Below are 17,268 nucleotides of genomic sequence, written 5' to 3'. Positions count from 1 at the left end.
AGAATTGACTTGGCTATGCGGGCTCTCTTTTGGTTCCATATGAAGTTTAAGGTGGTTTTTTCGAGTTCTGTGAAGAAGGTCATTGGTAGATTGATAGGGATAGCGTTGAATCTGTAAATTACTTTGGGCAGTATGGCCATTTTCACGATACTGATTCTTTATAATCCTTTTCAATTAAACAGGCAAATCAAGTTGAAGACCAGTGTTAAAATACTATTCAGCCTGAATATTTATCAGTCTATATATCCTGTTGTTCAATTGGCTTTTCATTTAAAAAAAACAAATCAACAAACTTTATGAGAGCTACCACCACATTTAGAGTGATGAAGATAAATTAGTTCCTCTCCAAACATATTATTTAACTTCTAAAGCATAAGAAGCTATATAATATACAAATTAACCAGCATTTTTACAAAAGTAATGCAGTTTTGGACTGATGATATTACACTGTATTTGTAGTAAAGTACTAGGCACAAGAATATATATATCAATTTGACAGTATCAGTCTAATCAGTCTCTTAAGACTATCATTTAATTCTTGGCAATATATAATAACTGGTATGCATTTTGGTACTTAAGTCGTGAATTGTAGAGAACCAGGAACAATGTATCATAGTAACAGGGCTTATATCTAATAAACAATTGCAGTGTTGAACAAACCTCTTCTATGAGCTTCGTGATCTGTTTTGCTGTTGGTCACTTGAAGTAGATCCTTGATTTGATTCTTCCGTATTCATGCTTTCTCCATCTGCAGTCTAACATTTCTTCATCTTCATCATCATCATGTAGGTCTTTTGAAATTAATTGTCTAGCTAGTATGATACTGAGTCCTTCACTGTAGTGAAGCTTCCTTTTCATTTCAAATTGTTGCTTTTTTCTTGTTATTCAGGTGAGAGGTCACTATCCTCCTCTCCAGTGCTTTCTTGTTCCTGAGTCCGATACTTTAGCTCCAAACCTTCAGCAGCAGCTAATTTCTTAGCTAAGGTGGTCTCTGTATCACTACTTGGATCTTCATCACCCATCATGCTAGTATGACAAGCACATTGTAATTAATACCTATCATAAGGAGTGCTTTGTTTGTCTATTTTCATTAAGCCATAGTCTTTGTCTGATGGATGATATGTCACCAAGATGTTCATTTCATCCCACTTCTGAGATTTTTTGCTCAGTTCCTCGTCGACACTCCCGTGGGGCTGTTTGGCCGACACCACCATAGAGGAAGTTGTAGAGGTCTTGTTCTTCAGGATCCCCTTGATGGGCTGGTGCTGGGCTATCGAGACTGCCATTGCCCGGGGCTCTGGCTGTCGGCTCAGGGTCGCTGCTTGACGTGGGGTCCACGAAGAGAAGGGTCGGCACTAGCAGAGCCCCGCATGCAGCCACGGAGCCCCCTCAGGGCTAAAGAGGCCGCACCTGCTGCCTCAGAAACGGCTACCAGAGCAGTTGTCATGACACAGTGACCCTGATGCCAGAGCCAACGTCTAACAGGTGGGCAGCTCCTCGTGCACCCTTAGCCGCATGCACTTGACAGGCAACTCGTGGGGTGACGCCAGCCCAGAGCTCCCGTACCACATTTTCTTTATCCATTGATCTGTTGATGGACTCAAGTTGCTTCCAAATTTTGGCAATTGTGAATAGTGCTGCAATAAAAATGAGAGTGCAGATATCTCATTGATATACTGATTTCTTTTCTTTTGGCTATATACCGAGTAATGGGATTACTGGATCTTGTGATAGCTCTACTTCGTTTTCTGAGAAACCTCGAGATGTTGTCTCATTGTAGTTTTGATGTGCATTTCTCTGATTGTCAGTGATACTGAGCACCTTTTCATATACTTGTTTGTGTTCTTTTGATAAATGTCTTTTCAGCTCGTTTGCCCATTTTTTAAATTGAATTATTAGGTTTTCTCATAGAGTTGTTTTGAAGTCTTTGTATATTCTGGTTATGAATCCCTTGTCAAGTGAGTAGTTTACAAATATTTTCTCCCATTATGTGAGTTATCTTTTTACTTTTTTTATTGTTTCCTCTGCTGTGGAGAATATTTTTTTAACTTTATGGGACCCCACTTGTCCATTTTTGCTTTGGTTGCCTATGCTTGTGGGGTTTGGTCCACAAATCTTTGCCCAATCCAATGTCCTGGAGAGTTTCCCCAATATTTTCTTCTAATAGTTTCAGGTCTTAGACATAAGCCTTTAATCCATTTTGATTTGATGTTTGTATATGGTGAGATATAGTGCTCTAGTTTATTCTTTTACATATGACATCCAGTTTTCCCAGCACCATTTATTGAAGAAACAGTCCATTCCCCAATGTATGTTCTTAGCACCTGTGTCCAAAATGAGTTCACTATAAATGTATAGATTTATCTTTGGTTTCTCTATTCTGTTCTATTGATCTGTGTGTCTGTTGTATGCCAGTACCACACTATTTTGATTACTATACCTCTGTTGTATAATGTAAAGTCGCATAATATGATTCCTTCAGTTTTACTATTTTTGCTTAGGATAGCTTTGGTTATTCTGGGTTTTTGTGGTTCCATATAAATTTTAGGATTTTATTTTCCTATTTATGCAGAAAAATGTCATTAATATTTTTATAGAGATTGCATTAAAATTGTAGATTGCTTTCAGTAGTGCAAACATTTTAACAGCATTTTTTTTTCCAATCTATAAACATGGAATATCCTTCCTTTTGTTTCTGTCTTCAGTTCCTATCATCAGTGTTTTATAATATACATCGTAGAGATAATTTATTTTCTTGTTTATGTTAATTCCTAGATATTTCATTTTATTTGGAGCCATTGCAAATGAGATTATTTCTTGATTTCTTTTTCAGATTGTTCATCTGTTGGCATATAGAAATGTTAGATTTTGTATGTCAATTTTTTATCCTGTAAGTTTACTACATTTTTTTTTATCAGTTCTAATAAGTCTTTTGGTGAAGGTTTTAGGTTTTTCCAAATATAAGATTATGTCTCCCGCAAACAAAGATAATTTGTCTTTTTCCTTTCTAATTTGGATGCCCTTTAATTCTTTTCTCATCTGACTTCTCTAGCTAGGACTTCCTGTACTATGTTGAACAAAGGTGAAATTGGGCATTCTTGTCATGTTCCCAATCTTAGAGGAAAGTCAGTTTTTCCCAATTTAGTATAATACTTCTGGGTCTGTAATTAATGACTTTTATTATGTTGAAGTATGTTTCTCCTATACCCAGTATTCTGAGGATTTTTATTATGAAGGGAGGTTGAATTTTATCAAATACTTTTTCAGCATCTATTAAAAGGACCATATGCTTTTTATCTTTCATTCTGTTGATACGATGCATCACATTAATTGATTTGTATTTACTGAACTATCCCCACATCTGTGGGATAAATCCTATTTGGTCATGATGAATGATCTTTCTAATGTGTTGTTCAACTTGGTTTGCTAGTATTTTGTTGAGGATTTTTACATCAATATTCATCAGTGATATTGGCCTATGGTTTTCATTTTTTGATGTGTCTTTGTCTGGTTTTGGTATCAGGGTAATACTGGCCTCATAGAATGAGTTTGCAAGTATTCCTTCCTGCTCTATTTTTCAAAATAGTTTCAGTAGAATTGTTATGAGCTCTTCCGTAAATATTTGTAAGAATTCGACAGTGAAGCTGGGAGTTTGCAGAGTTCAGCCCAGTTTTGCTTTCTGCTGTGACAAGGCAGCAGTGAGTTTAATACAATGTCTCACAAGTGCTATACTCTCCCTGTCTGAAGCACACAGATTCTCTCTCCACACTATGCAGTCACTGCGGAGGGATGAGTGACGGGTGGTGTTGGCGATTCAAGACTCGTTCCTACCCTCTTTCAGTGCCTCTTTTAATGATATGAAGTTAAAACCAGGTACTGTGAGTGGTCACCTGATTTTTGGTTCTTATGAAGGTCCTGTTTTTGTGTAGATAGTCATGAAATTGGTGTTCTTGGTAGGGCATGACTGGTGGAGCATTCTATTTGGCCCACTTGCTCTAACCCCTTCTCCATTTATTTTTCAATTGTATAAGTTTAAGGGGTACAAGTGCAGTTTTGTTACATGGATATGATACATAGTGATGAAGTCTGGACTTTTAGTGTAACTAGGGAAGTTTTTAAAGTAGGGAGAATAACAATCAATATGAGAAGGAGCAAGCTACGTAAAAAGCTTGGCAAAAGACTATTGGCTCAGCAGAGTACAAAAGTAGTGAGATGGGAATAAGCTTGCCTTGTTCTAATAACTGATACTAGTTAAGCTTAGCTAGGACATATTGAGCACAGTGGTGGGTGGAGAAAGCATTGAGGTGCAAGCGTAGAAGGGGGAAGATGATTTAAGAGGCTAATGAAGCAATCCAGGCAATAAATGATGACAGCCCAACTAGTATGTCGTCAGTGGAGATGGAGAGAAGGAAGCACACTGATGATTGAAAGGACATTGGTGACTCTAAGGTTTCTGTTTTGGGTGACTGGGTGAATGGAGGTGCCGTTTATAGAGATGGGGAATTTGCCAATAGTTACACTGAGTTTAATGCAATGTCTCACAAGTGCTATACTCTCCCTGTCTGAAGCACACATCAACCATGAATATTCTCTGTCTTGAGTTATTTGTTTCTAAAGTTCTATTATTTCTAATTTTGAATAGTTACACAGGTAGTAAATGGGTAAAGCCTCATAGGATTAAACCTTTATATCTAACCTAGATATACTTCTCTATTGCTAGTACTTCACAGCTTCCTTGGGACAGAAGCAGCTACAGAAATGCCTGATTCATTGCCCTCCAAAGATCGTGATTCATTGTTAAGGGTCCTAGAGAGTGCCATCTCTGTTTTTGGTAGATCTTCTTCCAGCAGAGAGCCATGAGACTCTTGCTTATCTGCAAACACCAGGCATGCAATGGAGCACTTCATTTTCCTCTGTGTTTGCAATCATACAAAGCAGGAAATACATGAAATATGTTCTCATTAATCATACTGTAAGCATACCATCAAGTCCCAGTATATTTATAATGGCATCACCCATTTACCCAGGCTCTAAATGTATCATTGATTCTTAACATTATCTCCTTTTTTCCCCCCAAGTCAGAGTCTCACTCTGTTTCCAATGCTGGAGTGCAGTGGCACAGTCTTGACTTGCTGCAGCCCTGATCTCCCGGGCTCAAGCGATTCTCCCACCTCAAACCTCTGGAGTAGCTGGTACTACAGGCAGGTGCCACCACACCTGGCTAATTTTGTTTATTTTTTGTAAAGACGAGGTCTCACTATGTTGCCCAGGTTGGTCTCAAACTTCTAGACTCAAGTGATCCTCCTGCCTCAGCTCCCCAAAGTGATAGGATTACAGACATGAACCCCCATGTTTCTAAAGTTCTATTATTTCTAATTTTCAATAGCCTTTTTATTCATAATGGCTAAAACTATGTATTGTGAAACTACAGTGTCTCGATTTGACATCGCAGTCTACTACTCATTGCTGAGAGTTGCTTCACCCCTCTTAACCTCTGTTTCCCGACTTGGAATATTAATAGTGTAAAATACTTAAAATAGTATCCAGCATATAGTGAATACTCAATAAATGCTAGCTTTTATTAATGTTTTTCTTTCCATTTCAGTCTTGTTGTCACCTTCTTAGGTTTTATTTATTATTGTTTCCTTTATCAATTGTGCAAAAAATTAATTTGAGCTTTATGTGCCAGACTAACAGATTGCCCCAGTAGGCTCCTAGTCATTGTAATCACCTTATACAGCATGGCTAAATAATTTTAATGCACAACTTTGACCAAGTCACTCTTGAGTTAAACAGACTTTTAGTCTGCTTTATTATTGTTTTAAAGTTCTCTACTGTCAGAGCATCCCCATTATTGCTCACACCTAGGACAGACTGCTCTCACCCTCACTCCCTTGGGTATATCATTGCCTTTCATGCTTAAGTCCAAATTCTCTTTTTAAAAATAATCCAAAGTTTTTCATGTGGCTTTCATAATAAGGATCATCTCATAATATTCTTGTAAGGATGTTCCATGCTCCAAGATGGCTAACCCTATATGTACATTCACTGCGTTACCTTGCCAAGACCTTGCCATCAGCTGACTGGATTGCTTTCTTCTTCTAAAACCTACCCATGCCTTCATATCTGTGCTTTCACAGTAACCCAGAGCTTATTATCTAGCCTCGGAATTTATATCACATACATTTATTTATTTATTTATTTATTTATTTATTTGAGACGGAGTCTTGCTTTGTTACCCAGGCTGGAGTGCAGTGGCATGATCTAAGCTCACTGCAACCTCTGCCCCCCAGGTTCAAGTGATTCTCGTGCCTCAGCCTCTCGAGTAGCTGCGACTACAGGCATGTACCACCACACCTGGCTGATTTGTGTATTTTTGGTAGAGACGGGGTTTCACCACATTGGCCAGGCTGGTCTTGAACTCCTGACCTCAAGTGATCTGCCTGCCTCAGCTTCCCAAAGTACTGGGATTACAGGCGTGAGCCACCACGCCCAACATACCACACTTACCATCTTTGCCACATAGTTAATATATGTGCTTTATATTATGAATTCTTTTTCTGAATATATGCTTTGTTCTTTAATTCAAATGAAAAGTTGATGGAGATCACGAGTTGTGTTGTATGATGTTCACTGTAACAAACAGGAGCTTGTTCAGTGGTAATACAAGGTAACTACTTTTGAAATAGGAAAATGGGCCTCACTGCTGAATTCATTTACAGTAATTTGTGTGTTCTAGAAATGAGCTCTGATCACCACAGGGTGTCACTACTTTACAAGTCTAATATTCCTCATTTGGGTGAGATGTAGATAGGAATTCTCAGAAGACATTTTTGAGAGATCGCAACAAAACACACAGATAGCGATGCAGCTGTTGGGAGGTGTGGAAATGATACAAAATCACATAGAACAAAAAGTGAAAATTTCATTTACACACTGTAAACATCCCCTGAAATCCCATTCTCCTTCCCTCTGTTAACAATTTGTTGTATAGCCTTCCAGATCTTTCCTCTGTGGAGAGGGAGAGAGAGAAAGAGAGACAGACAGGCAGACAGAGACAGAAACAAGGTTTAGAAAACATAAATGAGATCCTACTCTCTGTGAGTATGTGTGTTGTTTGATTGTTCACTATCTTTTTTTCATTTGATAATATTTCATTGGCCATCTTTTTGTCTCAATACACCCAGCTTTATGTCATTGTTCTTAGCAGCTAATGCAGCAATTTCTGAATATTGAAATGATCAGTAATGGCATCTTTAATCTTCATAGTGTTTGCCTGGGTATATTCCAAAGCTGTGATTCAGACTGGATTACACTCTGTTGCTCATTATGTGAATACTATACAGTTAATTAGCAAACACTTGGGAGAGTTGGTAGGTGGTGTGTAGTAAGTTGGAAAACAGTTTATGCAAGCCAGATTGCCACCAGAATTTAGAACAGCATAAAATTAAATGCCCTAGATAATTTACAAGGAGAAAAGGAGAAAAGACCGAAAGAGACTATTAGAATACCAATACATTTTTGTGTCTGCATTATTGCTCGTTTCTGATTATAAAATAATACATGCTTATTGTAGAAGATGGGAAACAGACAAATGTATTAAGAAGAAAGCAGGCTGGGCGCAGTGGCTCATGCCTGCAATCCCAGCACTTTGGGAGGCCAAAGCAGGCAGATCACCTGAGGCAAGCAGTTGGAGACCAGCCTGACCAACATGTAGAAACTCGTCTCTACTAAAAATACCAAATTAGCCAGGCGTGGTGGCACATGCCTATAATCGCAGCTACTTGGGAGGCTGAGGCAGGAGAATCGCTTGAACCCAGGAGGAGGAGGTTGCAGTGAGCCGAGATCGCGCCATTGTACTCCAGCCTGGGCAACAAGAGTGAAACTCCATGTCCAAAAAAAGAAGAAGAAAGCAAACATTACCGTAACCCTACAACCCAGACTTATCCACAATTAATATTTCCTGTTGCTCGTATAGCTTATTTCCTGTTTTAAAATTTTTATGATGATACATCAGTATGATTTTAAAGCATTTTAATACAGTTCAAAAGGGTATAAAGTAAAAATGAAAAGTTCTCTTCCCACTATCCGTGGTCCTCACTTTCCACATAGTCATTCATTGTTAACAGTTTCTCTCATAATGTACTTTTAGGTATACTGATACTGCCTTTATTGTGAGTATACAAATGTGTAGTGTGTGATCTATATACCATAATGAGGTCATACTCTGTTAATGTTTTTTTATACTACTTTTTTTCCATTTAGCTTTCTATCTTGAGCATACATATCCTATATATAATTCAAATACAACCCAATGATTCTGGGCATGGAGCTATTTCAAAAAGTTTTGCCTGACACTGCACTTCATGCCATTAAATCCCTTGAGTTTCTAACCTTACACAGAAGGCCTGTAGCCTTAGCTGAGGGCCCTTTCCTGTGAGTTACACATTCATCCTGTGTATATATGGCTCTATTTTAGACTGTTTGGTGGGTGACATTAGAGGAGAGGACTATTACTAGTGTGGTACAATAGAAAATGCCAAAGACCTGAGTTTACATCCTAGGTGTATTGCCTGCTAGCCATCTTTAAAAAAGAAAATGTTTTGAACAACTTTCTGATATATTTTTATCCTTTAGAGGTGAGAAAACAGAGACCAAGCCAGGAAGAAGTGATTATTTAAGATCACACAGCTAATTTGTAGTAGACCCGGATCACACAAAGGCCTATTTGAACAAGAGGCTATGTGATTCCCACTCTAACATCTTGGCCTTTCTTTAGGACTTCTGTAAGTAACAATGTATTGTATTATTGAAAATCAATGAGAGAGTAGATTTCAAGAGTCCTCACCACAAAAAAAGTGATAAGTATATTGGTAATATGTATGTTAATTAGCTCAACTTAGCCATTCCACAGTGTATATACATCTCAAAACTTCATGTACATTTATACAGTGCTTCTGGATTAATTAATTAATTTAAAAGATGAATGAGCATATGCCTTCAAGGTTATTGCCTAACCTTTTCACTAAAGCCTTGATGCAAGTTACGTATTCTATTATCTTTCTAGTGTCCAATCACCCCCTCTCTGATTCTCTTTGTTTTGTCACATTTGCTTTTTAGGAGAGAAGCCTTATAAGTGCACCTGGGATGGCTGCTCCTGGAAATTTGCTCGCTCCGATGAGCTCACTCGCCATTTCCGCAAGCACACAGGCATCAAGCCTTTCCGGTGCACAGACTGCAACCGCAGCTTTTCTCGTTCTGACCACCTGTCCCTGCATCGCCGTCGCCATGACACCATGTGAGCTGCACAAGTCACACTAGAGAAGCTGCGCTCGTATTTTTCCTGTTTGTGTGCTGAGGTCAGAACAGTTTTTTTCCTCTTTGACTTCAGCTTGCATCTGAAATGGAGTTGAAGCAACCCACTGAGCCAAGTTGAGGAGACTGGAGGAAAAGATAGCTGGTCTCCCGTGGGGTTCTTCATATTCCACCTTCACCTCTCCATTGTCCAGACCCATTTTTGTCAACCTCCATATGGGTTGAATTCCAGTGTGGCACCCATGGATGCCTCCCATACCCCCTGCTCTGAAATAGGACGTTTTTCCTACAGTAACAAAACAGGAATCAGATTCAAGGCTGTGAACAAACATACGCTGCTTTTTTCTTTCCTATTATTCTCTTGTTTTCTAGAACTCTTATCCATATGTTTTTTAAATAAGTACTTAAAGGTGGTTTGATAGTGTCCTAAATGACTTTTTTAAGTTCCTAGATGGAAAGACCATAACAGTGTAGTTGAGTGGTAAGATTTACAGGGATTCGGTTTCTGAGTATGAGGCACATTTCCAGTGAATAAGCTGAGTCCCATACCAAATTCAACAGGTTTTAATAAATCTAATCCTATTTCCTCTTAAAGTTTGGTTTTCAGATGGTGCTGGTCCTTCTGCTTCTTAAGTTCATCAAGGGAATGAGGAATTCTTTTCCTTCTCCTCCTCGTCCTCCTCTTCTCTTTTACTTTCTCCTTCAGGATTAAGATTTTGTTGCACAATGATTATTTGTTAGGTTAAATTTGGACAGATATTCAAAGCACATGTAGACATGTCAGTAAGGAAAAAAATGTTCCAGGAGAGTAGGTTAGGCCGTGACAGGAACAAACAGACCTAGGATGATCCTGAGAACAAATAGAGGGATACATTTATTTGGACAGGATATCTAAAGTGCTGTTAATCACAAACCTCATTCAAATGGCAGGCTGTTGAGACGGTGTCTTGAGGGGCTGGCTGTGCTGTTTATTTTTTCATTTACACAAAGAAACAATTGAGTATATTGCATGATGAGAAATCACACACAAGAGGCGTGTCATACAGAAGTGAGGGGTTGGAAGAACAGAGTGTTGTTCACTCCACAGAATTATTGGCATTCATTCCTGTTTCAAATGAATCATAAGATGCTTTTCATGGAAACTGACGTACAAAAAGCAATTTCATGTTCTGCAACTGCTATGAAAACCTAAGCCATTTATTTTAGCTATTACAGCAGGTTGCATAATATACTCATTTGGCTGCCCAATCAGATTGTTTTATAATATGATCTGGGGTATAAAATCCTCTGTTCCTGGCCCTGGACCACAGATCTACCTCCACATGGCATATTTCCTCTCCTGGGGTCAGGGGTTGGGGAGGGGACTTGCATCACTTGAATTTGGACTCAGCCTCTCTTTTAAAGATTGTCTTTATATTGAACACCTTTTTCTTTTCAACCCTGCTTGCATACTTTATGTTACTATTTCCTGAGGCTGTCCATTCTCACTAAATTGTAGAATTCTAGCACCAAGAAGGGATCCCATTAACCATCTAGTCCTATTCATCCCTTGTATTTTACAGATGAGACAAATACGGGTCAGATTTGTTCTCCAGATGTTTCTTTGAGGCCTTATACACCTGCATGCTCATTCTCCTAGGGATCACATAATTTTATTTATTTATTTTTTGAGACATAGTTTCATTCCGTCAACCCAGGCTGGAGTGCAGTGGAGTAATCTCGGCTCACTGCAACCTCCACCTCCTGGGTTCAAGTGATTCTCCTGCCTCAGCCTCCTGAATAGCTGGGATTACAGGTGTGTGCCACCATACCTGACCAAATTTTGTAATTAGTAGAGGGGAGGTTTTGCCATTTTGGCCAGGCTGGTCTCAAACTCCTGACCTCAAGTGATCTGCCTGCCTTGGCCTCCCAAAGTGCTGGGATTACAGGCATGAGCCACCACGCCTGGCCAGGATCACATTATTAAACCAAATTAAGGTTTATGTGATTGGTGGCAATATTTGTCTAATTTTATATGTTACTCTTCAGAAAAACGTTAGACCTCAAAAATCATTTACAGCTGATTAAATAGCAAGTAAAATGTACTCGTGGTCATTGCCATATAACGTTAGACACACACTTCTAACACGTCTATAATATCTAGATTTTATTTACCTCATTTTAACTTGCAATGTCTTATCTAGATCATAAACTCTCCATGAATCCAAAATTTTTCAAAATGACATGTGGGTTTTTACTGTTATCATTGTTATCCATCAGGGCTTTTTCCTAATTTGGGGTATACAAGTTCCAAATGTGCATAATTGCTAACGCACTAGGAGATCTCAAAGGCCAGTCTGTTACCAGGGGCCTCTAATGTAGCTGTAAGACAGATTGGTAAAGGTGAATTAACATACATTTAAGCTTATGATTGAGTAATTGATGCAGTATTTCACAGTAGAGCCCAAGCTTACTCATTTTCTTCATAATTTGGATCCTGATACTCCTTTTTCAGAGCTCAAAACTGAACTGCTCCCCTCAGACCTCAGAATCTTTTGCCTTGAGACATATGATCTATTTATAAATGAAGATTATCAAATATCCTGTTGATCAAATTAGGTTGATCAAATTAGTATCCCAAATATTGGGGTCCCTGACATCTGAGCCTTTATTTTAAAATGTTTCTGTAACATAATGAGAGACTTTATGTTTGTTAATTGTCTATAGTAAAGAAATTTTAACCCTATTCTCATTTCTCTCTCCCCTTCAAAAAATGATAAAAGTGTCCCAATTGCTTACATATGCTCTAAGATGTGTGTCAGGATTCATTAACAGAATTTTATAGAGTACAGGAATTCAAATATAGTACACTACCGAGTTATTATACCAAAAACACATAAAACTTTGCTAGGTAGACAGTGAGGTGGTGGAAAGGAACTAAAATGTATCTCTCTTGAATAGCATTTGGGGTTCAATTGAATTTGTTGTGTTTATAACAGCAAAGCACCAGTAGCCTGGACAGTTGCTTAGGGCATCAATAGGATTGGATAATATTCTGGGATTTGTCACAGCAGAATTCCTCTATCTGATGATCAGCAGTTGAACATAATAAACTTCATAGTTATAATAAAATTTAGGAAAAACTGTGAAGAGTGTAAACCGATTGGGTAGATTAAATTGGCAGAGTGCATTATGGGCAAGACAAAGGTTTTCAATATTAAATTTTTTTAAAATAAACTTTATTTTTGAACAGTTTCAGATTCACAGAAAAATTATGAACTAGTACAGAGAGGTCTCGTATACCTTACATCCAGTTAATATTATTAACTGAAGTCCATACTTTATTCAGGTTTCCGTAGTTTTTACCTAATATCCTTTGTAAAGGATTGTTTAAAAAGGATATTAGGTAAAAACACCGACTGCTCACGGTAGCTCATGCCTGTAATCCCAGCCAAGGTGGGCGATGACGAGGTCAGGAGTTTGAGACCAGTCTGGCCAACATGGTGAAACCTTGTCTCTATTAAAAATACAAAAAATTAGCTGGGCATGGTGGCGGGTGCCTGTAATCCCAGCTACTGGGGAGGCTGAGGTAGGAGAATTGCTTGAACTTAGAAGGTGGCGGTTGCAGTGAGCCGAGATCTCTCCACTGTGCTCCAGCCCAGGTGACAGAGCAACACTCCATCTCAAAAAAAAAAAAAAAAAGTTTCAGCATCTTGTTCAGGATTCCACATTACATCTAGTAGTCATATCTCCTTAGGTTCCTTTTGATTGTGACAGTTTCTCAGACTTTCCTTGTTTTTAGTGACCTTGACAGTTTTGAGAAATATTTTCCTCAACTGGGAATTGTCAGTTGTCTTTCTCATAATTAGACTGGGGTTATGAGTTTTTTTGAGAGTAGGACCACAGAGAGGAAGTGCCATTTTCATCACATCATACAGGCATACTTTGGAGATGATGCAGATTTGGTTCCAGATCACTGCAGTGAAGCAAATATTACAATAAAGCAAGTCACACAAACTTTTTGGTTTCCCGGTGCATATAAAATTTTATGTCTATACAATCCTGTAGTCTGGTAAATGTGCAATAGCATTATGTCTTAGAAGCAATGTACATACCTTATTTTAAAATACTTTCTTGCTAAAACGTTACTGGCACAGACACAAAGTGAGCACATGCTGTTGGAAAAATGGTGCCAAATAGATTTGCTGGTCACAGGGTTGCCACAAACTTTTAATTTGTAAAAAAAATGCAATATCAGCAAAGTGCAATAAAGCAAAAGCACAATAAAACGAGGTATGCCTGTATTTACATGACTTATCACTGTTGTTAACCTTGATCATTTGGCTGAAATAGTCTCTGTCAGGTTTCTCCCCTGTGCTCTTTTTTTTCCTCCCTTCCATGCTGTACATTTTGAAAGGAAATCACTATGTGCAGCCCATGCTTAAGGAATGGTAAGTTATATGCCACATCCTTGAGAGAAAGTATCTTGTATAAATTATTTGGAGTCATTGTTTAAGGGAGATTGTCTCTTCTCCCCCATTTATTTATTTATACAATATTTATATCGGCATGGACTCATGGATATTTATTTTATATTTTGAGTTATAATCTATTACTACTAGTTTATTTTGTTGCTTAAGGTGTTTCAGCTTTGGCCATTGGGAGCTCTTTTGGGTGATTCTCAACTTTTGATGTACTCCCATCATTTTTTCCTAGCATGTCCTTTCTGCCATTGCAAGATGTTCCAGGCTCATCTTACATATTTTGTGGACTACTCCTATAATCAGCCATTTCTTCTAGGAGTCCTGGTTTCTTTTACTGGATAATTATATTAGAAACCAATAACTGGGCATTAGGTATCCTTGTTGCTACTGGGCTATTGTTGCTTCTAGGCCATCTCAGCTAACAGAGCAAGGAAACATATGTGTGTATACTATCCTATGTATATGCGCATGTCTATAAATATTTCTATATGTAATCATCCAGATTTTTCTTTAGCTAAACATGAGTTCATATTGATGTTTTCAACTCTAATCTGTTACCACATGAATCATTCTAGCTTCTTCCTCTTATCTGAAACCTCCCACACTAATACTGAGAAACCTGGCTCTCAACCTCTGTCATCTATTTATTTAATTTTTCAGCTTCAGCTGTATCTGAATTGTTAACCTGTATACCCATGGGAAGCAACTTTGATCAACTACAGTACAGTGTGTATGTACATGATAGTTATATCTTTAGAACTCCAACAGCTCTTTGAAACAAAGTGGTCTGCAAAATTCTGAAATTAGGGATTTCTGTGATGTGAGTTCCAAGAATCTAGGGTCTGTCCTGCTCCCGAAAAGTTTTCTCATGAACCAAACCATCGAGAATGCACCTAACCTTAAGTAAGCCAAAGGAACTTACTGATGCTCCACAGTTTGCTAATCCTTGTATGAGGGATGGACACAGAAGAAACTGGGTGGGCCAAATTTAAATAAACACATAGCACTATCTTTTCTTACTGTTAAATATGGCTCTCTGACAACAGTGATGTTACCCTGAGTCACCTCTCTTCTATACTTTTACAAGTTTCACTTGGTTGAGTTTAGGCAAGTCAGATCACCTCTCTGTGCCTCAGTTAATCCATTTGCAAAATGGGGATCTCAATATCTACCTCACAGGAATATTGTGAGGCTTCTCATAAATTATGTCGGCAAAAATGATGAGAGATCTTTAAGTGAACAACCAAGTATTATAACCATTATTATGATAGTTATAATACCTTATATTTACCCAATGTAAAGGAGATTAGGCTTCCTAGGTGATAAAGAGATAAATTTGAATCAGTAAGAAGGATCATTGAAGAGTGGCCACTGGAAGCAATATTATTTATTATCTTACTTTCACATTCCCTACATCTTCTTTGTTACTAATAGGATTATCATCCATCTCCATACTTGACATCTATTAGGACCTAAAGGAAGAGGTAGGCAAAATTCATTGCTTCAAAAGCTGTATTCTTCCCCCTTTGTAACTCTGCTTGGACCACATTACATGTCACACTCTCAGAAGCACAAAGGCAATTTTCCAGAGCCCTTTAAACCTTGGGCAGTTCAGTTTCACCACTTATATTTCCTCTTTCCCGACTTACTGTACTCTGAATAGTATAGGTAGGAGGAGGGAAGTTGGGTAGGGTGGTTGGGGGTGGGAGTGGGTTGGAAGAGGATGGGATTTATACCAGTGGCAGGATATTTCTTTGTTTTCCAAACACTGGTTTTACTTTCCATTTCCTTTTCTGGTGTTGGGTTGGGGTCAGAGGAAGAGACATTATTTTATTAACTTAAAAACTCTCCTTCCTTTCCTAGAGTCACTGTAAGTAGCTGTGTTGGACCTTACTTTGTAACTATGTTGTATGCAGTGCTGTTTTCATTGTGTCACTGAATTAAAAGGGGAAGAGAATTCCTAATGGTGTCCATCCCTGTTTTTTGACAGGAGGTCACAGCAGGAGAGCAGTGCCAGAAACTGGTTCTCTTTTTTGTGTTGGGGAAAGGAGCCTGCAGTGAAAGGATTAGTTGGATTTTTTGTCATTGTTAGTTTGTTTAAAGAAATTATAAAACAGTATATTAAGCTTGAGTCTCTATAACTCTTATGTTTGTGCCTCATTATTTTAGTGCTTTAGAGCAACACCTTGTTTTTCCTTTATTTTATACTAGTTCTTGCTCCAGAGGCATGGCTTTGAGGCTAGGATCATGAGCAATCTCTCATAAACAAGTCTGTTATGCATCTGGAGATACTCAAGATCTCAAGATTTGCCTCTGTTAGCATGGCCACTTAGAGATTACTCTGTTCTACTTCAGAGACTCTCCCACTATGGCATCCATGCAGGGTGTGTGCTTGGGTACTAAGCAATCTTGTTCAGTTTAATTATTGTACTTTTTATTAATAAAAAGATTTTAAACTTCAGAAATCATGGCTATTTTCTGGACTTTGTCTCTAATCTCTGTTTCTCTAGCATGACATGAGTAGATCACTTTTTTTTCCATAGCTGGGTGAAGTTATAATGAAACTACTATATAGTATTATGGGATAAGAAAGGAAGCCAGGTTGTCTTAATCATGACAGTTTCTCTGTTTAATCATATGAGGTCCTCCCCATTTTGGGGAGTCTATTCAGCCGTGTCCCTGAATGGAGTTTCATGAAGGCTTTGTGCTCCTTTTGCATATTTTCTACAAAGGATCTGACAAGAGTTTGTAGGATACAGACTTAGTTGGCTAGATTTTCTTGCACAGATCTGTTCTCATTTTGTTTATATTTTCTCAAGATGTAAGGGGGGAAAGGAGGGTATTGGGACAGCTTTAAACTTCAAAGCCACAGCAGTAAAAATTCTAGCACTGAGTGAAGATGTGGAAGTTGCCTCACCTTTCAGAGAAACTCTGGGAGAAAAATAGAAAGAGGGAAATTCTGTGATGGAGATTGAGGCCAAGAGCAGGAACAACAAATTGAAAAGTGACTGTTCCTGGGGTGACCAGAATGAGATTTTCACTACAAATGATAAAAAAATAAGAAATCTCACAAATTTTTTACTCATTTCTTTATTCTAAGAGTCGATGTCATCCCTTTGGGCTAAAGGCATTATCAATTCAAGGCTACCAATATTGACTAAAACGCTACAATAATCCAGTCTCTTTTCTCGTTGCTATGGAGATGAATAAAACCCAGCTCCTGCTCTCAAGAAATTCACTCTCTGTTGGAAGAGACCAGCATATGAAGAAACACAGTAGTGTTTTCGGTGTTATTATGGAGATACGTTTAGTATTTTCAAAGATTTAATACATGTGAACCATGAAAGATACCATAAACAAAATTTAAAGATAGCCACATATATAATGCAAGATTTCTATCCAGAATGTATTTTTAAAAATCCTACAAACCAATAAGAAAAAATACAATATACAGTAATTTTAAAAGAAATTAACAAATCAGAGATAGATT

The 17,268-nt window shown here is 38.1% G+C and overlaps 1 protein-coding gene and 1 pseudogene across 4 annotated transcripts in view; one reads left to right on the top strand and one right to left on the bottom strand.

Moving 5' to 3' along the window:
- Window positions 1–15,919, top strand: part of KLF8 (KLF transcription factor 8) — a 69,215-nt gene extending 53,296 nt beyond the window's left edge. For 3 of the 4 annotated variants that reach the window (XM_012476109.2, XM_012476107.3, XM_012476108.2), the window contains one exon: window positions 9,121–15,919. In XM_012476109.2, coding sequence (XP_012331532.1) covers window positions 9,121–9,302 — 182 coding nt within the window. In that variant the 3' untranslated portion in view covers window positions 9,303–15,919. The other variant, XM_012476110.2, reaches the window with a different exon arrangement.
- On the bottom strand, window positions 666–1,286 carry LOC105733608 (protein phosphatase inhibitor 2-like; annotated as a pseudogene).
- Window positions 15,920–17,268: the final 1,349 nt, after the last annotated feature.

This window comes from Aotus nancymaae, unplaced genomic scaffold (genome assembly GCF_030222135.1).
Source record: "Aotus nancymaae isolate 86718 unplaced genomic scaffold, 86718_ANA_hifiasm-v0.15.2.pri h1tg000058l, whole genome shotgun sequence".
NCBI classification, from domain to species: Eukaryota; Metazoa; Chordata; class Mammalia; order Primates; family Aotidae; genus Aotus; species Aotus nancymaae.
This window is presented reverse-complemented; position numbering and strand designations above follow the sequence as displayed.